At 37.7% G+C, this 27,518-nt stretch overlaps 1 protein-coding gene across 3 annotated transcripts in view; it reads left to right on the plus strand.

Annotated features, from left to right (window-relative positions):
* Positions 1-27,518, plus strand: part of STAG1 (STAG1 cohesin complex component) — a 426,191-nt gene that overhangs the window by 278,074 nt on the left and 120,599 nt on the right. For all 3 annotated transcript variants that reach the window (XM_078071550.1, XM_078071557.1, XM_078071562.1), the window contains 3 exons: positions 14,581-14,704; positions 25,985-26,083; positions 26,626-26,705. In XM_078071550.1, coding sequence (XP_077927676.1) covers positions 14,581-14,704; positions 25,985-26,083; positions 26,626-26,705 — 303 coding nt within the window. The remainder of the gene's footprint in view (positions 1-14,580; positions 14,705-25,984; positions 26,084-26,625; positions 26,706-27,518) is intronic.

Raw genomic sequence — 27,518 nt, forward strand, 5'->3', positions numbered from 1 at the left:
AACTACATCAAAAGAATTATTCACCATGATCAAATAGGATTTATTCTTGGGCTGCAGGAGTGATTCAGTATTCATAAATCAACCAACATGCTATACCACGTTAATAAAAGAAAGCATAAGAACCATATGATCCTCTCGTGCACCTGGGTGGCTCAGTTCTTAAGCGTTTGCCTTCAGCTCAGGTCATGATCCCAGAGTCCTGAGATCAAGCCCCATGTCAGGCTCCCTGCTTGGTGGGAAGCCTGCTTCTCCCTCTCCCACTCCCTCTGCTTGTATTCCTGCTCTTGCTATCTCTCTCTGTCAAATAAATAAATAAAATCTTAAGGAAAAAAAAAAGAACTATATGATCCTCTCAATAGATGCAGAAAAAGTATTTGACAAAATACAGCATCCATTCTTTTTTTTTTTTTTTTTAGATTTTTATTTATTTGAGAGAGCACGTAAGCACAAGAAGGGGAGGGGCAGAGGGAGAGGGAAAAGCAGGCCCTTGCTGAGCAAGGAGCCTGATACGGGGTTTGATCCCAGGACCCTGGGATCATGACCTGAGCCTAAGGCAGTCACTTAACCGACTGAGCCACCCAGGCACCCCAACAACATCCATTCTTGATAAAAAACCCTCAACAAGGGGCACCTGGGTGGTTCAGTGGGTTAAGTGTCTGCCTTCAGTTCAGGTCACGATCCCAGAGTCCTGGGATCAAGCCCCACATTGCCCTGCTCACAGGGAGTCTGCTTCTCCTTCGCCCTCCGCCCCTCCCCCCCGCTCATGCGCTCTCTTGCTCTCTTTCAAATAAAATCTTAAAAAAGAAAAAAAAACCTCAACAAACTAGGGATAGATAGAACAAACCTTTATGTTATAAAGGCCATATACAAACGACCCATAGCTAATATCATCCTCAATGGGGAAAAACAGAGCTTTTCTTCTACAGTTAGGAGTAAGACAGGGATGTCCACTCTTACCATTACTATTTAACATAGTACTGAAAGTCTTAGCCTCAGCAGTCAGACAACAAAAAGAAAGAAAAGGCATACAAATGGCAAGGAAGAAGTCAAACTCTCTTTGCAGATGACATAATACTCTGTATGGAAAGCCCGAAGGACTCCACCAAAAAGTTGCTAGAACTCATACACAAATTCAACAAAGTCGCAGGATATAAAATCAACGTACAGAAATCTGTTGCATTTCTATACACTAATAATGAACACACAGAAAAAGAAATCAAGGAGTCGACCCCATTTGCATTTGTACCAAAAACAGTAAGATACCTAGGAATAAACCTAATCAAAGAGGTAAAAATGTGCACTTTGAAAACTATAGAACACTTATGAAGGAGATTGAAGAGGACACAAAGAAATGGAAAAATATTCCATGCTCATGGATTGGAAGAACAAACATTGTTAAAATGTCTGTACTACCCAAAGCAATCTACACATATAATGCAATCCCTATCAATATACCAACAGCATTTTTCCTAGAGCTGAAACAATCTTAAAATGTGTATGGAACCACAAAAGACCCCATATAGCCAAAGCAGTCTTGAAAAAGAAAAGCAAAGCCAGAGGCATCATGATTCCAGACTTCAAGCTATATTACAAAGTTGTAGTCATCAAGATAGTATGGTACTGGCACAAAAATAGACACATAGATCAATGGAACAGAATGGAAAACCCAGAAATGGACCCACACCTATATGGTCAATTAATATTTGACAAAGTCAAAAAGAATATTTCCAGTGGATAAAAGTCTCTTCAACAAATTTTGTTGGGAAAACTGGACAGCAACATGCAAAAAAATGAAACTGGACCACTTTCTTATACCATACTCAAACATAAACTCAAAATGGATGAAAGCCCTAAACGTGAGATAGGACACCATCAGAATCGCAGAGGAAAATACAGGCAGCAACCTCTTTGGTCTCAGTTGTAACAACTTTCTACTAGACACGTTCAGGAGGCAAGAGAAACAAAAGCATAAATGAACTATTGGGACTTCATCAAGATAAAAATCTGCACAGTGACGGAAACAATCAACAAAACTAAAAGGCAGCCTATGAAATGGGAGAAGATATTTGCAAACAACATAACTGATAAAGGGTTAGTATCCAAAATCTTCAAAGAACTTACCAAGCTCAACACCCAAATCCAGATAACCCAGTTAAGAAATGAGCAGAAGACATGAATAGACACTTTTTCAAAAAAGACATCCAGATGGCTGATAGACACATGAAAAGATGCTCAACATCACTCATCATCAGGGAGATACAAATGAAAACCGTGATGACATACGACCTTACACCTGTCAGAATGGCTAAAATTAACAACACAAGAAACAACAGGTGTTGTTTAGGATGCAAAGAAAGGGGAACCCTCTTACACTGTTGGTGGGAATGCAAACTGGTACAGCCACTCTGGAGAACAGTATGGAGGTTCCTCAAAAAGTTAAAAATAGAACTCCCTACAATCCAGCAATTCTACTACCAGGTATTTAACCAAAGGATACAAAAGTATAGATTTGAAGGGGTACATGCACCCTGATGTTTATAGCAGCATTATCAGTGTAGCCAAACTATGGGAAGAGCCCAAATGCCTATTGACTGATGAAGGGATAAAGAAAATGTGGTATGTATATATACAATGGAATATTACTCAGCCATAAAAAGAATGAAATCTTGTCATTTGCAAGGATATGGGTGGAGCTAGAGTGTATCGTACTAAGTGAAATAAGTCTGAGAGACAAGTACCATATGATCTCGCTCATATGTGGAATTTAAGAAACAAAACAGATGAATATATGGGTGGGGGGAAATAGAAAAAAAAGAGAAACAAACCATAAGAGAGTCTAAGAGAACAAACTGAAGGTTATGGATGGAGGTGGGTGGAGGATGGGTTAGATTAGTGATGGGTGTCAGGAAGGTACTTGTTATGATGAGCACTGTTTGTTATATATTAATTGATGCATCACTGCATTCTACTCCTGAAACCAGTATTGCACTGTATGGTAACTAGAATTTACATAAAAAATTTGAAAAGAAAGAAAAAATGAGATTTTGGTTATAATGAACTTCTCTATTCTGTTTTCTGTTACATTGATTTCTGATCTTCTATTTATTATTTCCTTTTTTCTGCTTAATTTGGGTTTCATTTGCTCTTTTTCTCAAGGCAAAAAGTGAGGCAATTGATTTAAGGCCTATTTTCTAATATTAGAATTTACTCCTATAAATCTCTCTGTTAGTACTGCTTTAGCTGTATCCCCTAAATTTTGGTATGTTGTGTTTCCATTTTTATTCATCTCAAAATGCTTTCTAATTTCCTTTTTGACTTGTTTCTTTGACCTGTGGTTTATTTAGAAGTGTATTTAGTTTACAAGTATCTGAGATCTTTCTGTTACTGATTTCTAATAATTCCATTGTAGTCAGAGAATATACTTTGTATAATTTGAATGCTTTTAAATTTGTTAAGATTTGTTTTATGACCCACATTGTGGTCTATCTTGATAAATGTTCTGTTTACTCAGGAAAAAAGTACATACTGTGCTTTTGATTTTAGGTCAAAATCATTTGTTAGTGTTCAAGTCTTTTCTATCCTTTACTGATTTTGTCTATTCTTACCATTATTGAGAGGGATTTTGTAGGAGTACTTTTGTATGCTTGATACAAGTCCATTATTACATAAATGATTTGCAATTTTTTTCATGCCTTTGGCTTTGTTTTCATTTTCTTAATGATACCTTTTGAAGAGCAAAAGATTTCAATTTGAAGTCTTTCATCCATTTTTCTTCTATGTATCTTCTTTTGATATTATATCTGTGAACATTTGCCTAGCCCCAGATTTTCTTCTGTTTTATTCTAGAAATTTAATAGCTTAATATTTTAAGTAAAAGTATATGGACCATTGTTTTAAGTTAATTTTTGTGTATGTTGTGATATAAGGTATACCTCTATTTTTTACATATAGGTATTCATTTGTCCAAGCACCATTTGGTGAAATGCTCCCTTCCTCCAGTTGAATATCCTTGGAGTTTTTGGGTTTTGTTTTTTTAAGTAGGCTTTCAGGCCTGGCATGGAGCCCAACAAGGGGCTTTAACTCCCAAGCCTGAGATCAAGACCTGAGCTAAGATCAAGAGTTGGACATTTAACTGAGGCACCCAAGCACCCCCCCCTTTTTCTTTTTCTTTTTTTTTTTTTAAAGATTTTATTTATTTATTTGAGAGAGAGAGAATGAGAGACAGAGAGCACGAGAGGGAAGAGGGTCAGAGGGAGAAGCAGACCCCCTGCTGAGCAGGGAGCCCGATGCGGGACTCGATCCCAGGACTCCAGGATCATGACCTGAGCCGAAGGCAGTCGCTTAACCAACTGAGCCACCCAGGCGCCCACCCCCCCTTTTTCTTAAATAATCTCTATGTCCAATGTGGGGCTCAAACTCACAAACCGTAGATTAAGAGTCCCATGCTCTACTGACTGAGCCAACAAGGTGCCGCTCCTTGGAGCTTTTCTTTAAAACCAAATGAACCCAAATGCAAAGATTAATTTATGGAATTTCTGATCTGTCTGTCCTTATACCCAGACCATGTATATTGATTATAATAGCTTTAGAGTAATTTTTTTTAGGCTTTGAGATATAATTGATGTAGAATATGTAAGTTTAAGTTGTACAGTGTGATGATTTGATTCACATATATATTGTGAAGTGATTACCACTATAAGGATACTTAACACCTCAGTCATCGCACATAAATACCTTTTTTTTGTTTTGGTGATTACATTTAAGTTTTACTCTCTTAGCAACTTCCAAGTATGTAATAAATATAATTTTATTTATTTTTTTTATTATTATTTTTTTAAATATAATTTTATTAACTGTAGTCACAATGCTATACATTAGCATTCCAGAATTTATTCATCTTATAAATGGAAGTTTATACTCTTGAACTAACATCTCCCCATTTCTCTCACACCCCAGCCTCTGGCAACCACCATTCTACTCTATTTCTATGAGTTTGGCATTTTTAGATTCCACATATAAGTAGAACATACACTATTTGTCTTTTAGAGTATGCTTTTAAAGTTAGGTTGTGTTAAATCCTCCTACTTTGTTTTTTTTTTCAAAATTGTTGTGACAATTACAGATCCTTTGCAATTCTGTGTAAATTTTAGGGTCAGCTTGTCAATTTTTACATAAAAGTTTGTTGGAATTCTGATGGAGAATATAATGACTCTGTAGACCAATTCGGAGAGAATTGAATTCTTCACAGTATTGAATCTTCCAACCTATGAATATAGATTGTTATCTCAATTTGTTTAGATATTCTTAATTTCTCTTAGCTGTTTTTATGTTTTATTTAAAGTCTTTCACTACTTTTATTAAATTTATTTCTAAGTGTTTTCATTTTTTATTCTATTGTAAATGAAATTATTTCCTTAATTTCAGTTCTAGATTATTCCTTATTAATATATAAAAATGCAGTTCTTTTTTTATATTCCTCCAGAATTCAAGATACTTTCATTTGTTGTATTGTTTTGAGATTTTATTTTTACAGGTTATTTAATATTTTGCACATACCGATCATATGTGAATACAGACCGTTTTTATTCTTACTTTCTAAGTCTTAAGACTTTTTCTATGTCTTTACTTTCTTTTTTTAACCTTATTGCACTGGCTATAGAATCTCCAGCACAAAACTGAATAAAAATAGTAAGAGAGCACAGCTTTCCATTTTTTCTGATCCTGAAGGGAAAACAATCAGTCTTTAATGTCATTAGCTTTTAAGTTTTATATTGATATCCTTTAGCAGGATGAGGAAATGCCCCTCTAGTCTAATTTTGTTTGTTGTTTTTATCATGATTGATTGATTTTATGTTTTTGTTTCAGTTAAGATGAAAATACAGACTTTTTCCTTTGTTCTATTAATTGATCTTCAGATATTAGACCAGTTTTGCATTCTGGGAGAAATTCATAATATCATGATAACATAATCTTTTTTTTTTTAATTTTTTTTTTTTTTTTTTTAAGATTTTATTTATTTGCGAGAGAGACAATGAGAGACAGAGAGCATGAGAGGGAGGAGGGTCAGAGGGAGAAGCAGACTCCCTGCTGAGCAGGGAGCCTGATGTGGGACTCGATCCCGGGACTCCAGGATCATGACCTGAGCCGAAGGCAGTCGCTTAACCAACTGAGCCACCCAGGCGCCCCAACATAATCTTTTTTTTTTTTTAATGCTGCTGGATTCAGTTTGCTAATATTATGTTAAGGATTTTTGTGTCTACAGTCATAAGGGGGGGGTATTAATCTAGCTACTGGCCTTATAAAATACTCTGGGAAGTGTTCCCCCCTGCTCTATTTTCTGAAAGAATTTATTAAAGATTGGTGTTACTTCTTTTTTATAATTTGATAGGATTCACCAGTGAAGCCCTTTAAGCCTAAGAGTTTTTTTGGGTGACAATTTTCAATTATTGATTAAACATCTTGTAACAGATCTATCCCAGTTTTTCTTTCTCTCTTTTTAAGATTTTATTTATTTATTTGACAGAGAGAGAGACATCGAGAGAGGGAACACAAGCAGGGGGAGTGGGAGAGGGAGAAGCAGGCTCTCCGCTGAGCAGGGAGCCCGATGCGGGGCTCAGTCCCAGGACCCTGGGATCATGACCTGAGCCGAAGGCAGAAGCTTAACGACTGAGCCACCCAGGCGCCCCCATCCCAGTTTTTCTGTTTGTTGATTCATTATGGTAATTTGTGTCTTTCAGACTATATGTCCATTTCATATGTATTGCAGACCTGATGGCATAGTGTTGCTCATGGTATTTCCTTACAATCCTTTTCATTTTTTTTTTTTTTTTTTTTTTTTTTAAAGATTTTATTTATTTGACAGAGAGAGACACAGCGAGAGAGGGAACACAAGCAGGAGGAGTGGGAGAGGGAGAAGCAGGCTTCCCGCCGAGCAGGGAGCCCGATGCGGGGCTGGATCCCAGGACCCTGGGATCATGACCTGAGCCGAAGGCAGACGCTTAACGACTGAGCCACCCAGGCGCCCCTCCTTTTCATTTTTTTTTAAGATTTTTTTTCATTTATTTATTTTAGAGAGAGAGAGCACGCAGGAGCAGGGGGAAGGGGCAGAGGGAGAGAGATTCTGAAGCAGACTCCGCACCATGGGGCTCAGTCTCAGGACCACAAGATCATAACCTGAGCTGAAACCACGAGTCAGACACTTAACCAACTAAGCCACCCAGGCACCCCACCGTCCTCTTCATTTCTTCTGTAGGATTGGCAGTGATGTTTTCATTTCTTGTTTCTAATTTATGTCATCTTTCTTTCTTGTCTTAGTTAGTCTAGCTGAAGGTTTATCGGATTTATTGCTCTTTTTTAAAGATTGAACATTTGTTTCATTAACAGTCTTTATATATTTTTTATTTCATTGATTCTTTTAATCTTTATTATTTCCTTCCGTCTGATTGCTATAGTTTTAATTTATTCATCTCTTTCTAGTTTCTTAAGATAGAAACTCAGATTACTGATCTTATATCCTTCTTCCTTATCTAGCATTTTAAGCTGTGAATTTCCCATAAAGCACTGCTTTCGGGACATCCCAGGACTGTTGATATGCTGTATTTTAATTCTTATTCCATACAAATTATTTCCTTATTTCTTTATTGTGATTTCTTCTTTGATGCATGGGTTATTAATGTTAAGTCTTTTAATTTTCAAGTATTTGGAGCTTTCCCTTAATTTCTGTTATTAATTTCTAATTTAATTTTGTTGTGGTTACTAAACAAACCTTAAGGGATTTCAATCATTTTACATTTAATGGGACTTGGTTTTCCCCCAACCAGTTGAATTATTGAAAAAAAAAAATTCCATGCCAGAATGCCATAGATTTCTGCCATTTTAACACAAAGATTAATAACTTTATGAGTAAATGCTTCTCAGTTATTTTTGGTTGATTGCCAGAAAACTGTGAACAAGTTACACTCTTAGACTGTTGAAGGGACATTTAGTGAATTAGAATATAATACTGAGGAATTAATCCAGGTGAAGGAGATATGTAATAACATTTCTAATACATAGGGCATTGTTTGAGAGGCTTCAAGTCCTTTACATAGGATGTCAAAAGAAAAGAGAAGTATTGGAAAGAAGTAGTATTAATGAGATAACTGAAATTTTATAAAATTGGTTAAAAAAATAGAATTGTCAGATTGGAAAGACTTAACAAGTGTTGAGGGTAAGAAAAATATTTCATGTCTAGACATACCGTAATCAAAGTACATAACACCAAAGATTATGAGAAAGTCTTAAAAGCTACCAAAAAGGAAAGAGTGTCTGTTATTTCAGTGATGGTAAAGAGTTAAAAAGTTATTAGGCCATAAGAATGAATAATGGAAAAAGAGGTAACTTAGGAAAGATTTTAACAATTTTGAAAAATGAGAAATATTGTTTTCTAGTTGTCTTTCATCTTTTTATACTATAGTGTAACATTTTAGAATTAATGTCTTCAGAGCAATTCTTACACAATACTGTGGTATGAATTATTATGAGCAAATGGCCATTTTTAAATTTTAGTCATCTTCCTTATATTTCTTTTTTGACCTAACCTGTGTGTCAGGTTGATAGTTAAATGTGAATATAAATTAAAGGTATTGTTCTTGTTAATGTATTCTTGACATTCAGCTTTTAATTTTATGCCTCAATTTCTGTTAATAGTAAAATATTAAGGAGTAATGCAGGGTAGCAGATAGCCATGTCACGTGCTCTGTATGAGACTCAGTGAAGCAATGCCTTTCTGTGTATTTTGTCACTATTTTCACTAATAGATAATGCAACAAAAATGAGATGGAAAACATTTCCAATTGTTTATTATAAAGCTATTACATGCTAATGCATTTTAAGTAACTCTGATTATTCTGAAATAATTAAGTGAAAGATCTGGATTTAACTAGCAAACAGGAGAATTTCACCTCTTCAGGTCTGCTTTTAAACATGGGCTGCCTTGTGAAAGATCTGGATTTAACTAGCAAACAGGAGAGTTTCAGCTCTTCAGGTCTGCTTTTAAACATGGGCTGCCTCATAGAAGCCTTCCTTGACCACATCTTCTTCCCTCCATCAATTTGTGTGCTTCTGTGTTTCCTGTACTGCCCTTTTTTAATATTTAACATTTGCTAAAGATATTTATTGTAATCATCTTTCTATAAGTTAAGGTCTTTATTCTTAAGTTCTTGTTCTCAGTCTAATAAAGGATACAGTATATCTTTTCACTAATTCTTCAGCTCCCATGGGCTATTTTTTAAAAAATTCTCTGTAGTTCTGTTTTGAAAAATGTAATTTTTTTAGCCAAATATTAGTGACAGAATTGGTTGAGACATGAATTCATTTTTGTGCTACAATTTAGAAAGCAGCCTTCTTGGCACTTGTAATTATTTCTCACTCTAGAGCTCTCGTGAGATTCCTTATACGTGAGAGATAATTTTAAGTGTCAAGCGCCCATATTAGCCAAGAGGTACTCTCCAAAATTTATATTGCAGTCAGTTTAGTCTACTTCCTTACTAAGAAAGCATCTGTAAGAGTAGTACAAGAAACATTTCATTAAAATTCACTAGAGTTAAATTTCATTTTGTTGGAAGCAGAAAATAATTTGAATTCCATCTGCCAAGAAAGTAACCCAAAATGAAAATTTAAAGTCCAGATATTAAATTAAAGGGTCATATCTCCCAAAAAGGCACACTAACTCTGAGGATCAGTAAATTAGATAAGTTTTTCATAGAATGAACATAATCATTTTTTATGCTATAAAGTAGAGTTACAACAAAGGATTAATTACCACAGAATTATTATTTTCTAGTTTTTTTTTTTTCTTTTTGAGTTCAAAAGTAAAGTGTATCCTGACTTCAATTTTAGTTATTCATTTCAAGGCCCCTATACCAGAATTAGGAAAATTAGTTCATCTTATGATTGCCTTTATACCTTCACCCTGTTGTACCAACTTTTTTTGCCCCCTACTTTAATCTTTGCTTTGGAAATTCCCAAACATCTGCAGGTTAAACATTATTTTTCTAAATGGACTGAGGCTGTTGGAAATAGAGATTAAGGTGTTAAAAAGAAATTTAATATGAAAATCAAGGATTAGAGGAATATTTCAAAACATACTGCATTTTTATTTTATACTTCATCTACTGAAATAGAGTATTAGTTCATAGAGGGCAGGAAAGCTGTATCTGGTAATAAAAGAATATGACAGAACTAATACCACAGGAGCTTGAAAGAATGATCGTTGTTTGTATTTAGAGCAAAAGTCATTGTAAGCATAGAGATGACCACAGATATGTAGTACTGATGCACTTGAGCTCTTTGGACTAAGGAAGAACTCATTCATGGACCACACTAGAAAAAGATTAGTTATTGGTATGGGCCTTCAATAATAGTAGAAAGTAATAATATCTTTTGCCATGTAACAAATTAATACAAAACTTGGCAAAACAGAACAACGAACAGTTACTATCTCATAATTTCTGTGGGTTGGGAATTTAGGAACAGCCTACCTAGGTGGTTTTAGCATAATTCATCTCATTGGATTGCAGTCAAGACTTTGGTCCAGACTACAGGCCTTTGAAAGTTTGACTTGGGTTGGAGTACTTTCTTATAAGATGGCTTACTCATATGGCTGTTGGTAGAAGACCCCAGTAACTGGGATGCCTGGGTGGCTCAGTCGGTTAAGTGTCTGCCTTCGGCTCAGGTCATGATCCTGGGGTCCTGGGATCGAGTCCTGCATCGGGCTCCCTGCTCTGCGGGGAGTCTGCTTCTCCCTCTGCCTGCCGCTCCCCCTGCTTGTGCCCTCCCTCTCTCTCTCTCTTTCTGACAAATAAATAAAATCTTAAAAAAAAAAAAAAAAAGACCCCAGTTACTCACCATGTGGAGTTCTCTATAAGGCAGCTAGAATGTCCTCAAGACATGGCTTAGAGAGAGAGATCCGAGAGAGAACAAAGCACAAGTCATAGTCTCTTTTTTGACCTAACTTCAAGAGTCAAAATCCATCATTTCTACCACATTATGTTTGTTGGAAACAAATTACTAAGTATACCCACATTTAAAAAAATAAGAATTTGTCTCCATAAAAACTATTAACAGAGTGTGTGGACATATTTTAAAACTACCACAAAGGAGTTCTACTTTTATGTGTTATCTGTAATTACATAATATAATTACCTATAGAGAATGATGAATCTCATAGGATGGTATCAGAAGGCAAAGTGGATTGGAGTTTTAGAACCTAAACAGGAGACAAATCACCTAGGTATTTTTAATAGTAGCAGAATGTGTTATCTGACCACACATAGTCAAATTGTAAGTCTAGAAGGGATATTAAAAATTTTAAAGTTAAGGTGGGAGGGGTCAGACTGGCATCTGAAATAGACAAGGAGTATGATTCCAAAAAGACAAGTTGTATCAGAATGTTGGCAGCTCAAACAGAGAGGATCTTTGTTCTAAGAGCATAGCTTTTAAGAGTCTGGTAAACAAGACTAAAAGTCATTAGAAGTTAGGCTTAAACATAGAGGTGGTTATAAAGATTTTGAACAAGATTTCTTTACTGAAACCTAAGCCTTTACATTCTCTAGCCTTAGGAATTAGACACTCATAATCTCAATTCCAATAGTAATGGTATTTGTAATGGTAATACCAGTGGTAATGAGAAGAAGAATGATTGAACTGTCTTTAAATGCAGTTAACATACTTAGTAGTCTCTGTAGGTTTATTTATTTATTTTTTTTAGATTTTATTTATTTGCCAAAGAGAGAGAGAGCAAGAGCGAGCACAAGCAGGGAGAGCAGCAGGCAGAGGGAGAAGCAGGCTTCCCGCTAAGCAAGGAACCCGATGCGGGACTCAGTCCCCTGACCCTGGGATCATGACCTGAGCTGAAGGCAGACGCTTAACTGACTGAGCCACCCAGTCAGTTAATAAAAGGAAAAACATGGAAATAACCTAAATGTCTGCCAATGAGAGAATATATAAATGGTTTATAATTTCTCTATATGCAGATAGGAAAACTGAACATCAGTTAAAATTAATTATTGGCTCTGGAGCTATATAAATCAGTTTGTATGAATTGCAAAACATGGTTTGTGAAAACAAGTTGGAGAGGATATCTACAAGACACTATTTATGTAAAGTTTTAAAATATGTAAAACTATACATAAGTTTAAGCATAAAGATAGAGAAGAGAATGGTAGTCATTGAACCAAGAATAGTCATATACTCTTTAAGGAGGGAGATGCATCAGTAAGAGGTATACAGGAAGTTTCAACTATAATATTTTATTTCTTAACTGAATAGTGGATACACATATATTCATTATATTGTCTTCTGTATATTCAATATTATTGTCTAGGAACATTCTTTCACAGTTGTAGTAAAGCAATTTTTTCTGCTGTATTATCTGTAAATGTTTAGATTGATGGCATTTAATTAGAAGATTATAATAGTAAACATTTATGGAAGGTTTAGTAGGTGCCAGGCATAGTTCTAAGTATTTTACTTTTATTAAATGATTTCATCTCTGTGAACTCTAGGCTAGGTACAGTTATTATTCCTATTTTATAAATAACAAAATCTAAGAAAGAGGGAAGTAACTTGCCTGAAGCTACACAGCTAGTAAATAATGGAACTAGGATTTGAACTTAGTATGTTTTGCTCCAGAGCCATTAGCCTCTATACTATAGAATCTCTCCATAAGAAGAAGGTATTGGGGGTGCTTGTGTGGTTCAGTCAGTTAAGCCTCTGATTCTCCAGTTAAGCATCTGCCTTCAGCTCAGGTCATGATCCCAGCGTCCTCGGATGAAGTCCTGCATCGGGCTCCCTATTCATTGGGGAGCCTGCTTCTCCCTCTCCCTCTGCTGCTCCCATTGCTTGTGCTCTCTCCCTTTCTCTGTCAAATAAATAAATCTTAAAAAAAAAAAAAGGAAAACTTCTGACTCTTGATTTCAGCTTAGGTCATGATCTCAGGGTCATGAGATTGAGCCCCTCACCAGGCTCCACGCTCTTCCTTTAAAAAAAAAAAAGGTATTAAAAAATGTAGGAAATCTAAAGATTGTGATTTAGTAGTATGGCTTAGAAGAGAAAATTTCTCACATTTTTATTCTTGAGCAGTGACAGGGACTTAGAAGGAACTGAGATTTATTAGAGAATTAAATCCCAGAATGCTAGCACCTTACCTGTTTTGTCACAAAAGAGAAACTAAGAAAAGCTCCTTAATTAACATTAAAATTCTAGCTAAATTATTGCCAGATTAACAATGAATTGACAGACGATTGCCTTATATAAATTGGAGAATTAAAAATTACCTAAAATTTTAACTTATTTATGTATGGTAAATCAGAAACTTTGAAGATCGATCTGCAAAAGAAAGTTAAGATTTACCTTATATTTAATATGATTTTTTTTTAAAGCTATAGGTAATAACCTCTTGAAAGATCAGGTAAAAATATTAAAATTGTATTCGTTCATGGTTCACAGATTTTAGAGTAGGAAAATCATCCCAGGAGGGTTATAGTAGATGCTTATAGTGAGATGAAAAGCCATCTGGGCATGGTGCCAAGAACCTGACTTTTGGTACACTTCACAGTATAGTTACCAAGATTATTCCCATTGTGACTAAATGTGAATTATTAGTACAATTACTTTGAGGTTTTGGTTTTGTGAACCATTGTATATTTTCAAATAATACAGGCTTCTGTCATTTTCCCTTGTAGATGCTAATTTGTGTTTTGGTCATATTTATTTTCTCTTAATTCAAAAGATGTGTGCTAGCTTAAATTCACAATTAGAGGGGCACCTGGGTGGCTCAGTCGTTAGGTGTCTGCCTTCGGCTCACCGAGCCCCACGTCGGGCTCTCTGCTCAGCGGGAAGCCTGCTTCTCCCTCTCCCACTTCCACTCCCCCTGCTTGTGTTCCCTCTCTCACTGTCTCTCTGTGTTAAAATAAATAAAGTCTTTAAAAAACAAATTCACAATTAGAGAAACAATTTTTGAGTTCTACATTATTCTGTATTTGGATGGTGGTATGCTGGTTTCCTCAGATTTAACATGTTTGTTGACTCCATAATTGTTGTAAGGCTTTCAGAGAGCTCCAAGTGCCATTCCTAGTCCAATGAAAATAGAATGAAAGCTAGATGATTTCCAGAATTGTTTTTCAGTTTGATACTGATAATTTTTATTTTATAAAAAAAATCTAGGGGTGCTCACTCAGTTAAGCGTCTACCTTTGGTTCAGGTCATGATCCCAGGGTCCTGGGATCAAGCCCCACATCAGGCTCCCTGCTCAGTGGGGAGTCTGCTCCTCCCTCTTCCTCTGCCCCTCTCCCTGCTTGTGCTCTCTCTCTCAAATAAATAAATAAAATCTTTAAAAAAAATAGAAAAAAAGAAAACATCTAAAAAACAGATGATATTCAAATTGGAGGACTTTTGAGAGTGTAGATATAAATACAGCACTAGGAATAATATTAGTATTTATTACTTGCTGAAAAAATACTTATTATTTGCTGAAAAACTAGAAGTACATTCTAGTTTTGGATGTTAATCTGAGGTTTGTCTGTTATTTTTCTCCTCTAGTGATGCTATTGCTGAGATTAGAGCCATTTGTATTGAAGAAATTGGAGTATGGATGAAAATGTATAGTGATGCCTTCCTAAATGACAGTTACCTAAAATATGTTGGCTGGACTCTTCATGATAGGGTAAGTTACTCTGTTCTAGACTTTCATGAAAGATATGCTTGTATGAGGTACTAGAATGCTAGGAATTAAGACGGCAGTGGTTGGTTTTTAAAGAGTTGTAATAATATGGAAATTTAAGATGATACACCTGAATAACTGTTCACTTGATGGCCATGACAAAACTTGAGACATTGGCCCATGTAGAAACTCTACTTACTTAGTTGTAATACTGTCTTAAACCAAGTTGACAACCTGGTACATCTAAAGTTTTAAGAGAATATAACATCCTAAGAAACTAATTACAATCTTTTTCTAGTTTGGAGTCAAAAGAAATTCTTTGTTTCTCTTAATATATAACAAGAAAAACACTTTTTTCTTTTGAATTTCTTAAGGTCATACCACAGTGTTTTATTAGAGTTGAATAGATTTATTGGATTCTAGAATAGTTGATCTAAAAATCTATTTTTATTTCTATGCCTTTAGAAAAGGTTCTGATTTTAAAAGGAATCCCACATTATCGAATCCTGAATAAGTAATCCTCAAAATACCCAAGGGTAGGAGTGACTAATTATTGAAATTTTTATATTGAATGACCTGACATTCTATAACTTGAATTGCCAGATACTCACAAATACAGAAATCTTACAATTTATTTTAAGCTGTGTATTCCATTATTTGAATTGTTAAAAGTATCATAGCTATTAGAAGACATTTTTTTAATGCAGTTATAGCCTTAGACTTTTAAGTCAATTTTGGTAATATTCGAAGACTTATTTTCTATGTATTACCACTAACAGCCTGTAGAGCATTTACTTTTTAAATAGCACCATGCTAGGGGTGCCTGAGTGGCTCAGTCGGTTGAGTGTCTGACTCTTCATTTTGGCTGGGGTCATGATCTTAGGTTGTGAGAAGGAATCCTGTGTCAGGCTCAGCGCTAGGCAGAGTGCTGCCTGAGATTCTCTCTCCCTTGACCTCTGTCCCTCCTCCCAGGCCCCCTCACGAGCACACCCTCTCTCTTTTTAAAATAAATAAATAAATAGCATGCTAAGTATTATCAAAAATATTTTGAAGACGACAAAATTATGTATATTATAATAAAACAGCCCTTGGGAATTCTACAGCCGTTTTTGCTGTAATTGTTCAGAGTATAGGGAGATCATCACAAGTTAGCTGTTTAACTTCACAATTACTTATTTTTAATTCACGGTTAAAAGGGGCTCTTATCCCCTACTTTATTTGGAGGAATAGTAAGTTAGTACATAGTGAATTTTTTCCTGAATATTTATCTTCCCTAGCATTTCAGAATTCTTTTCTCTACACTAATAAACCCCAAGCGTGATCCTAGGTTTTCTTTTTCTAATCCTCATGTGGAATTCGGGACTTATATGGTTAAGCCTTATCTCAGGTTTATCCAATTAAATTTTATACATTGTGAGAGAAAGTAGAATTATACAGCATGTCCTCACAGGTGTACACACATGGCTAAATCCAACAAGACAAACTTTTTAGTAGGAATACATTTAAAGTTCTGCATTTTGTTCCCCACCACTACCCTACCAGTTTTCCTCCTTGGGAAAAACACGTATTTTTTGTGGCTTACCAAAAAACAAACCACCATTATTTTAAAATAAATCATTAAAGTCTATAGAAGCTTTCTGTCCAGATAAAGGAAGAGGGAAGTAGGTAGGTTTTGTTTATTGTTGATAAAATGATATAAGGATACTGTTTTCAGTAGAATGTTTTTATAAACCTCTTTTATAATCTCCCATTACTTCATTTAGAAAAGCTGTAAGTATTAATCCCTTCTCAGCTTTCCTTTTTGTCATTCTAATATCACTGCAATCTTGTACTTTTTTTTTCCTCTGAGGGGTATAGTCATTTGCTCTCTCTCCTTTTAATCATCCATTTGAAACTGCTTATTCTATAGGCTATGGCCTATGCCTTCAGACTGTCCTGTGTCTTTTCAAATGAGCTGATAAAATTCTTGTCTTTTTTTTTTTTCTTAAGATTACATTGTAATTGTAAATTATAGTTTTTCAGTTTTATTGAGATATAATTGACATAACATTATATTAGTTTGGTGTACAAAATAAAGATTTGATACTCCTGTGTCTTGAATTTAGAATATCAGTCTACCGTCCTCACTAAGACAGACTTTTTTTTTTGATACTGCCAATTTATATAAATTTTATAGTGTAAGTTTTAGTAATAGAAAGTAATAGACAGCAATTTCTAACAACTAAAGGAGTTATTTATTAGAAATTCAGTTTGTTTTTCTGTTGACCAAAACTTCTTTCTAAATTTTCTACCCATTGGTTTTTTAGTTCTTTCATTGTTGGTGACACAGAATAGGTCTAATTTTTTTTTTAATTTTATTTTATTATGTTATGTTAGTCACCACACAGTACATCATTAGTTTTTGACGTAGTGATCCACGATTCATTGTTTTTGTGTAACACCCAGTGCTCCATGCAGTATGTGCTCTCCTTAATACCCATCACTGGGCTAACCCATCCCCTCACCCCCCTCCCCTCTAAAACCCTCAATTTGTTTCTCAGAGTAGAATAGGTCTAATTTAAACATAACTATAGTAATCTCTGTGTTTTAGACTAAATATCTTAATCCTTTTATATTTATGCTCATGACACTAGATTACCTTTCTCTTTCCTTTACAGTTTGTCAGTATTGCTCTGTATTGCTTTCACTTTTAGCTTATGTGTACTGTTCTACTTTGTAAATTTTCATTTATTTTTTGGGGGGGTGGGTAGAGGGAGAGAGAGACTCTTAAAGCAGGCTCCACACCCAGCATGGAGCCCGACACAGGGCTCTGTATCACAACCCTGAGATCATGACCTGAGCCGAAATCATGAGTTGGACACTTAACGGACTGAGCCACCCAGGCACCCCCAGTTCTTCTACTTTCTTGTATATGCTTGATTCCTCATATCAAAATCTCTTAGAGCTTGGGTGGGGTCTATTTCTGTTAGTCCACCCCGTTTTCTCTTTCTATGTTGACACTTTCCCTTCATGCGCCTCTCTTATGCTACAGAACTAAGGACCCTGTCCCCTCCCCTGAGGAGATAGATTTAATAGTGAGTTTGGCCAGATGCCATATGACTCAATGTGTATAAGCAGGACAAGAAGACCCACACTGAGTCTGAAATAGGAAAGATATTCCCACACAAGGCAGTTACCCCAGCCATGATTGCAAAGGCTCATCTCTTGATAAGGAAATGTTCCAGGCCCATGGACCATTCTTAGAAAAAGACTATATACAGAGGACTGCCTTTCCCTACAGTCCACACCTCATCTCTACTTGGCCACTGAAGTGGCAGATAAAGCATATCAAATCCTGTAGGACCATTGCCCACCCCAAACTTGGAGCTGGAGTTCGGTCCAATAGGGTCCTTGAACAACCTATATGGATGTGGATTTCTCATAAAGCTTCCCTGTCATTTGGAGATGGGCACTTTACCAGAGTGATTAAGAAAGCCAGACCCAGGAGGATGATTAGGCTTCTCTGGAGAATTATCTTCAAGTAGGAACCCCAGGTGTCTGGATTAAGCCAACTAAAAAGTTTAAAAAGTGAGTCTGAGGGGTTTGTGAATGTACTGCTAATAACCATCCCACCTGTGTGTGGATATTCACCAGCTCATTTTTTAACTTAACCTGAATTGTTGACGTAAACACAGCAAGAAATGCTGGCAGTTACACAAACACCACCCTCTTCTGCCACCAAATGATTGAGGGCTGTCTATCACCATGTAGGCTAGTGCGTTCACTGAGTCTTGTTGATCTTCTATGGCTTAGATAGTAGCATTAACTACTTCTGCATGGTTAAGGACAGGTTGTATAAAGTTTTTTTCTAGAGCCTGTATACCTATACCCAGTATTAGAATTTGGGTAATTGAATGAAACCAGTGGTTAATTTGTCTTCCCGGGAGGGAACTGTATACCACTCTGGTGTGTTAGCAAAGTGGGTCCTTTCCAGCCCTCTGTGCAGTTCCTGACATGGATAATGAGGCAATAAAATCTTTCCCTTGGAGGCATACAGTCTGTTGTCCATTGGAGTCCACAGAGAAATATGTAACCCAGAGGGATGCAGGTGATATCCGCCAGGGATTTGTTTTCCTAATACTGACTAGTTCAGTCTACTTTTGCCTTGTGGTTGCAGAGAGAGAAAAGTTAACGTATTGGACTTCCAATTCCAAAATGTCAATATAGATCAGTAATAACCATTCTGGTACAGGGGTCTTTTTCTGTCACATCATAGGTAATATTAAAGTAGGGGACTCTGGAGTATACCTACATCTGGACCTGTCTTGAAGGACTCACCTGGTAATTTGACCCATTGATAGCTTAAGGAAGGTCTGAGTAGTTGTGTATTGACCAGGCCCATTACAGTGGGAGTGCAGGGTAAGAGGAACTTTATTCTGGAATGACAAATCCAGCATTGGTTAAGTTTGCCTTCATTCACTATGGCTGTACTGATTTTTATCAAAGTGTTGTTGTACCAGGCATTCTGTAGCAGAGGATTCTGCAGAAATGAGAAGAGTAATATTCCTACCTGTCTTCCACTCCATGAACCTCCTGAGGCCAGAGATGTCCTGGTCTGCTACTTGGGGTGCTAGCTTCCTGGGTATTGCAACCCAGGCTGTCCGTCCCAATCCTGATGCTACTGCCTTTTTGAGCACCAGTGCATTGTTGCTTGACCCAGACTTACTCTTCTCAGTTGGCCAGTCCCCAAAAGGGAGGTCATGTGCTGCATAAACTTGACATGTCCAGTAACGTCACCCACCTGATTGAAGGGTCAGATATTCCCAACACTACTAGAAGGACCCTAGCACCATGGTACTTCTTGGTTTTGTCTCCCACCCTTGTGGTTTCCCATAGAAGGGAGGTGCCCAAGGGAAGCATCATATCCAGGTTAGAGTCAGGAGGCCATGTCCGGTGTGCTATGACAGCGGAACTGCAAACCACCCCAGAGACATACACTCCAAGTGTAAAAAAGAATGATTGGTATACTGAGATTGGGATTTTGTAGGCACAGCCTAAACACATATCTGCCTACTCCACCCCTACCACATCTAAGCTCAGTATTTCGCAGTATGCATTGTAGGGCCATGTTTCCCTTGCACTGCAGTGCATTGTTTAGTAGCCATACAGCCCTAGTCAGATGAGGGTACCAATCCACTAGTGGGCTGTCTTGGTAGTCTTTCTTTAGTTGTTGTGTAAATCAACAGTGGCTCCATTCGCATGCTGGTGATAGTGTACATGGAAAGTACATTTCCATGAGAATATGCCCATTTGTTGTCTTACTTGGGTAATGAAGGATATTCCTTGGTTAGAGTGAAATCTTATAGGGTATCCAAAAATATGACAAGTTTTGTTCAAGGACAGCTGTGACAGTTTCAGCCAGCATCCAAATGTCAGACTGGAATAGCAGTACTGTAGCCTGAGTATGTGTTAATGGCCATGAGGCATCATTTGTGCCCATGGCTGTGGTTTGAGGGTACAGTGTGATCAATCTCCCAGACCCAGGTGGGTCCCAGTCCTTGGTTAATATGTCCCAGTTCTCCTCGTGGATGATATGAGTATATTGAGAAGAATCACAAGATTGCACTGCATCATTTTTCTTGGTGTCTTCCAGGGTCATCTCTTGGGCTTTATCGCATTTTTTGGGCACGGACAGGGACTTTATCACATTTTTTGCATCAGTAATGGACTCCCATGTCCAGTTTATAGATGTACCCAGTGAGAGATTGTTGCAGCCTGCTAGGCACAAGCTGGATTGGCACAGGAGTGCTATTTATGTTTTTATTTTAAAAGGTCTTTTACCATGAGTATCCATGTGAGTGACATATGTTTTCATCCCAGACAGCAAGCTGCTGCCTTAGTTCTTTTCCACATATGGGACATCCCTTAGTAGTCCAGTCGTTTAGTTGCCATTCTCCTGGCCATTGGTAATAGCCCATGAGTTGGTGAAAATGGATCAAGGCATGGTGGTAGGGGTGACCTGCATGGCCATCACCATAGCACAGATCTTGGCCCATTGGGTAGAATGTCCACATCTTGTCTCAGTCAGAAGATGGCCATCCGTTGTTGGCCAGATGGCAGCTGCAACCCTGCAAGACCCTATCTGCTTTTAGTTTCACAGAGTGGTCAGTAAACCATGGTTTACTGTCAGCAGGCACATTTTTTTAATGTTGTGCCCCAAGTAGCTCTAGGAGGGGCCAAAGGATTCCCTGTGGGTTGTTTGCGCCTTTCTGATAAGCTGACTATTTGCTTCTGGAACCTGCTAGTCCCTTGGGATTTTGGCCAGGCCTGATCTTGGATGTACCATTTCCTTTTTATGATTGAACTTTGTTGAGCCTTTTTAATTTTATTGGTAAGCTTTGTAATCAGCCAAGTGAGAATGGGTAGTTCAGGTTGCAGTGTCATATGTGGCATTCTGGGTGTAAGATGCCCCATCTCTGTTAGTGCCCAGTACCAAGCAAGGAAATGTCATTCAAAAGGGGTGTATTGCAGAGCTCCTGGGTGACTCAGTCGATTAAGCATCTGACTCTTGGTTTCAGCTCAGGTCACGATTTCATGGGTTGTGGGATCGAGCCCCACATTGGGCTCTGTGCTCACTGGGGAGTCTGCTTGAGGACTCTCTCCCTCTGCCCTGCCCCCCTCAAATAAATAAATCTTTGGGGGGCCTGTATTGGGTGGTAGCTTCTGGAGGTTTTTAGATCCAGAGTCCATGAGACCAGTGCCACCCCAGTGACAATTTCCTGCTGCCACAGACCAATCAGTGTGTTGGGGGGGTTGTGGAAACCTGCATTTCTATCAGACTAGCAAGTTTCAAAGGTCCCAAAAGCTGTGCCTGGCCCATGGCTTGTTGAACAGCTTCTAAGGCCTACTGCTGCAAAAGGCTTCATCTAAAATTGGCTGCTTTGTAGGTCATCTCAATGAAAGGAGCCAAGAAGGTCCCCTTGTGGGACACATGCTATTTTAACTACCAAAAGAGGCCCTCTACCTGTTCGGCTTCCTTTTTATTAGTGGGTGCTGCCAGGGCCTATATTTTTTGTTTGATTGTCTCTGGGTTACTTCTTTGGTTTCCTACCCAAGTGGCCCCTAGGAATTGCACCTGCTGTGCCAGGCCCAGGACTTTATCTGGTTGTATAGCCAAATTGGCACCATTCTATCAGTGACTAAGTACAGCACTATAGCCACATGTTTTTCAGTTAGCCCTACTGTCAGGATGTTACTAATGTAATGAATGACTAAAATGTCAGTGGGGACTTAGGTTTATTGAAGATCAAGCCCACTCAATAATGGCATATTGCAGGCTGTTTTGTGTGAATGCAAATTGGTCCTGATCCTCATCCTGCAAAGGGACCAAGTAAAAGTCATTAGCTAGATCAGTAACAGTGTACAAGTTTCCCATACGGATTGCCACCATTGCAGTAATGTTGAAAATGTCAGGGGGCTCAAGCAGGAACTTCTATGTTTAACCTGTGATAATCTGTCAGCCTCCAAGCTCCAGAGGCCTTCCTGACTGGCCATACTGGGCTATTAAATTACGATAGGGTGGTTATTAGCATCTCTGCTTATCTTAAGTCTTGAATTAACAGAATAATGTCCTTTTCAGTATTTTTGTTGAACACTGTGCCATGGTTTGGGCATGGAGTTGGCAAGGAATGTACATCGTCCATTATGCTTGAGTCTGTCCTTGTTGTGGTGCCTACCCCTTGAGGTAGTGATGGTGTTCAGTACTGCACACAGCCAAAAAGTTAATACCTATTTATGTACTCAGTGGTGGGAACCACAATCATCAGGATCCAAAATGGTCCAAAGGACCCCATCCACAAGCACATGTGGACTTATCTATCATGAGTAACTACACCCTCTTCAAAACTACCCAAAGCTGCTGTTTTAATTGTACCCCTATGGGGACCTAAAATTATTGTCATTGGGGCACTAATACCCAAGGGCCCCCAAATAAATAAGTAAAAATCTTTTTAAAAATTATGTATTGAGGAGCAGGTATGTGTTAGGCACTGGGTTAAGCAGTATTCACATTTCAATCAGATTTTGTGTAATGGAAAAACAACAAAGCTTTTAGATAGTATAATAGAAATCACTTGCAGAATATAGTTGAGCCCCAGAATAGAGCAGTTACCAACTGGAGTTTTCATCTAAGTTATTTTACAGTTTTCTGAAGTACTGTCACGGGTACCATCTTATTTAATTGTTAAGTTCCTGTAATGTAGGCAGGGCGTGTTATAGATAACCAAGATTTTGGAGGGGAGGTAGTTGATTGGGAGGTATCACTGGACAAAGTAAAGATAAAATTCAATTAATGTCTTTCCTCTACCTATAATTGGCTGTGTGAACTTGGATAGATGGAGTTATTTCATCTTTGAAGGCTTTATTTTCAAATCTGTAATTGGAGAGAAGTGAGGAAACTGTTTACATGCTATCTTAGATCTGGGGTTCTGATTTTATGTTGGGACAGCTGTCCTTAGTCTTTTGCTCATCCATTGTTGATTTCTTGTGAGTATATTTATCACGTAATACTTTTATTGGCTTTCCCCCGTCTTGCCTCCTGGAAGATCATGTCCTGTGAGCCATTTCCATAGATCTCTGTGGACTGCCCTTTGACTTTGCTGCCCATTAAAATTACTATGCCTGCCCCGCCCCCAGCATCTAATAGTTACGAGATTCTACCTTGTCTCTGCTATTCTGTGCTCTTATGTCCATTGCTATCAGAAGCTAAATTTTATTTGAGTGTCTTCTGTCAGTCCTAGACTATAGAACACAGTTACTGTGGATCTTCTCAGTAATGTCTGTGCCCCCATCACCAGTATTTTCCTTATTGCCTTGGTAAACAGTATTCTCTGAGCCCTCATGAGGAACATATTCAACTGGTAGGTCTTCTGAGCTTTATAATAGATCCTTTCTGGCATGCTTTCCTGTGTCTTTAAATTCCTTCCTTCACAGTCTGCCACAGTGATTTTGGCATCTCTGTTTCATTTAATATGCACCATTGCTTTTTCCTAGAGCTATCCAGCAAGATGTTAGGCCATTTCCAAAGGCCCTTACAGAGCCTTACATCCTGTTTCAAAGGATAGTGCCCTATATCCAAGAACTCTCCCATATCCTGTTTTCTCTTCCCACACCCTCAGCAACCACCAGCATATTTTCCTGGTTCTTGCTGGTTGAAATTGGCCCATTCCTGCAGCACTCTGTAGCATGTATTCAATTACTAATTTCATATTAAAGGTTATCTTAGAGGTTGTCCTGCCCTGAAACAAGGAGGTTAGGCTGTTTCATCCTGTATCATTCTCCACTGGCTATGGATCTCACCCTGGAGGGAGGGAAAGGGTGTAGACAGGAGGGTAGTGTGGAGCATAACCTTCTAGGAATCTCTGTGCCAGGTGATTCTTTTCAACCATGGTCAGTTCTCCAGAGAAAGGTGCAGATATGAACCATTAGCAGTCAACACAGGAGCAAGCAGGAAGATTAGCCTTGTATAGTAGAATATGGGGATCCGGTTTGGGCATCAGGAGCATCTACTACAGGTATCCCAGGTTGCCTCCTATATGCTAGTGACTTTACCAAGAAACATCATCTCATTCAGTGGTGTACTAGAGATAACTTGAATCAGGTTGCAAGAGAGTTATTATGCACATCCCTTTGCAAATATGAGTTCAATAACATCTCATTGGTAGCTCAAAATTGTGGATGGAGTATTTACATCACAGAAATATGCAAATGCAACAATTCAGGGCCCCACCCTTCGGAACTGGTTGTTAAAACTTTCACCAGCGGGGCATCTGGGCGGCTCAGTCACTTAAGTGTCTGACTCTTGATTTCAGCTCAGGTCATGATATCAGGGTTGTGAGATCGAGCCCCTTCCCCCCACACCCAGCCTGGAGCCTGCTTAAGATTCTCTCCATTCCCTCTGCCCCCTCCTCCCTCTCTAGAAATAATAATAATAGTAATAGGGACGCCTGGGTGGCTCAGTCGGTTAAGTGTCTGCCTTTGGCTCAGGTCATGATCCCAAGGTCCTGGATCAAGTCCCACATGGGGCTCCTTGCTCAGTGGGGAGTCCGCTTCTCCCTCTGCCTGCTGCTCCCCCTGCTTGTACGCTCACTCTCTCTCTCTCTCTCAGACAAATAAATAATAAAATCTGTAAAAATAATAATAAACCATGACCAGCATACATCTGCATTTAATCCTTGCTACAACCTTACGAAGTTGGTTATCACCATTTTATAAAAGAGAAACTGACTACCAGAGTGATTAATATAATTGCCATCTTTCTTGTTGCTAATAAACTATGGAATTGAAAATAAAATCTAGTTTTGTTTGATTCTAGAACTTGGACTTCTCTTATAGCACATTGCCTTTTTTTTTTTTTTTGAACATAGAAATTTCAGTGTCCTTTGAATACATTGAGAGAATTGGCTAAATTTCCAGTGATTCTGAATGTACTTTGACCACCAACATTTTCTACTCCAGGTTAATGACTTTATTAAAGATACTCCACTAGGGGCGCCTGGGTGGCTCAGTCGTTAAGCGTCTGCCTTTGGCTCAGGTCATGATCCCAGGGTGCTGGGATCGGGCCCAGCATCGGGCTCCCTGCTCTGAGGGAAGTCTGCTTCTCCCTCTCCCACTTCCCCTGCTTGTGTTCCCTCTCTCGCTGTGTCTCTCTCTTTCAAATAAATAAATAAAATCTTTAAAAAAAAAAAAAAAAAGATACCCCACTAATAAATAGCAGCCTCAGGACATTTCACTCTATCAGTTTGCCTCTGTTCTAAATATTCTTCCCTTTACCTGTTGTCCTAACTCCTTTTTCTGGAATGTAAAAGGCACCCAGAAAATATTTGTTAAATGAATAAATGATGACCCTATACTATGAAATTAGTTTTTTCTACAGGATTATTTAGTAGTTATATAAAGGGCAAACCAGCATATCCTTCTCTAATTAAAATCATAGGTTAAAAATTTTCTCAGAATGCCACAGTACAACATGGGAAATACTCCGTGTTGAATCAGAGTTGACAAATATTTGAAAAAGGTGTAGCTTACTCTCAAGTAACTAAGGGGTTGTCAGTGCATTTTTAATTAAATAGAAGCACCACACACACTGTACAATTACTCACTTCCACCCTGTGTTGAATTACAATATGATGTAAATTGGATGGATAAGCTGAAAATTGCTTTAGTCTTCACATAGCCTTAAATCTTTTCAACTTTTGTGGCATGGAACTGACTACTTCTATTGTGTTTTTATTTGTATTTCTGAAGCAAGGAGAGGTCAGACTGAAATGTTTGAAAGCTCTACAGAGTCTGTATACCAATAGAGAATTATTCCCCAAATTGGAGTTATTCACTAACCGATTCAAGGTAAGCATCAAGAATGCTTAGTTTATTTTGTTTTTTACTTTTAAAATGCGAGTTAAAGCTACTTCAGCAAATAACATTACCATAACAACTGTTTTGTTCATATTCTTTATTACATATTCTTTAAATAAACCTGTATTAAATAGATGAATGAATTTTTTTTCAAAAATTTAATCTTGGTCTTTTAATGTCTTACAAAAGATATTACCAACATGAGTTCTTATTTATTGCCTTCAATAGAAGGCTCTCCTGCTTAAAAGAATATTTTCTTTATAAATAGCTTTTTGTACTTATATTAATTTTGCACATTAAGGTGTATTTGTCTCAGTGTTAGGGAATGCTAGTGGATGAGAAAGATTTTAGATATGAACATTTATACTAATACCTCCTTTGTATGAGTAGGACTATGATAATACAGGTTTAAGAGTAAAGCTTTCCATTTAATCTACCATTAGTCTTGCATGTACTCCCCAAAGATACTGCCTTAGTCTGTCCCATCTGATTTTCTGCTCATGTTTGGTTTGATCTTTAATTTTTTTTTTCAGGATCGCATTGTATCAATGACACTTGATAAGGAATATGATGTTGCTGTTGAAGCTATTCGACTGGTTACTCTGATTCTTCAGTAAGTATAATATTTGTTAGTAATTTAATATTGGGAGCACCTGGGTGCCTCAGTCAGTTAGGTGTCCAGCTCTTGATGTCAGTTCAGGTCTTGATCTCAGTGTCGTGAGTTCAAGCCCTGCACTGGGCTCCATGCTGGGTGTGAGCCTACTTAAAAAAAAATTTTTTTGGAGGGGGGGCGCCTGGGTGGCTCAGATGGTTAAGCATCTGCCTTCAGGTCAGGTCATGATCTCAGGGTCCTGGGATTGAGTCCCACATCGCTTCTCCCTCTGCCTGCCACTCCCCCTGCTTGTACTCTCCCTCTCTCTCTCTCTCTCTGGCAAATAAATAAAATCTTTAAAAAAAAAAAAAAAATTAAAAAAAAAATTTTTTTCCCCCCAAAAATTTAATCTTGGAATTTTAATGTCTTTTTCCTGGCATTATTGATGTACTTCACATATATAACACTAATGTATATCTTATCACTTTAGGTTCTACTTTTACACTTTAAAGTTAGGTTTGAAACAAAATGTTCTCTGTTTTTCTCTCTCTTTTTTTTTTATTATGTTATCTTAATCACCATACATTACATCATTAGTTTTTGATGTAGTGTTCCATGATTCATTGTTTGCATATAACGCCCAGTGCTCCACGCAGTACATGCCCTCTTTAATACCCATCACTAGGCTAACCCATCCCCCCACGCCCCTCCCCTCTAGAACCCTCAGTTTGTTTCTCAGAGTCCATAGTCTCTCATGGTTCATCTCCCCCTCCGATTTCCCCCTCTTCATTCTTCCCTTCCTGCTATCTTCTTCTTTTTTTTTTTTAACATATA

The sequence above is a fragment of the Halichoerus grypus genome, chromosome 1 (genome assembly GCF_964656455.1).
Source record: "Halichoerus grypus chromosome 1, mHalGry1.hap1.1, whole genome shotgun sequence".
Taxonomy (NCBI): Eukaryota; Metazoa; Chordata; class Mammalia; order Carnivora; family Phocidae; genus Halichoerus; species Halichoerus grypus.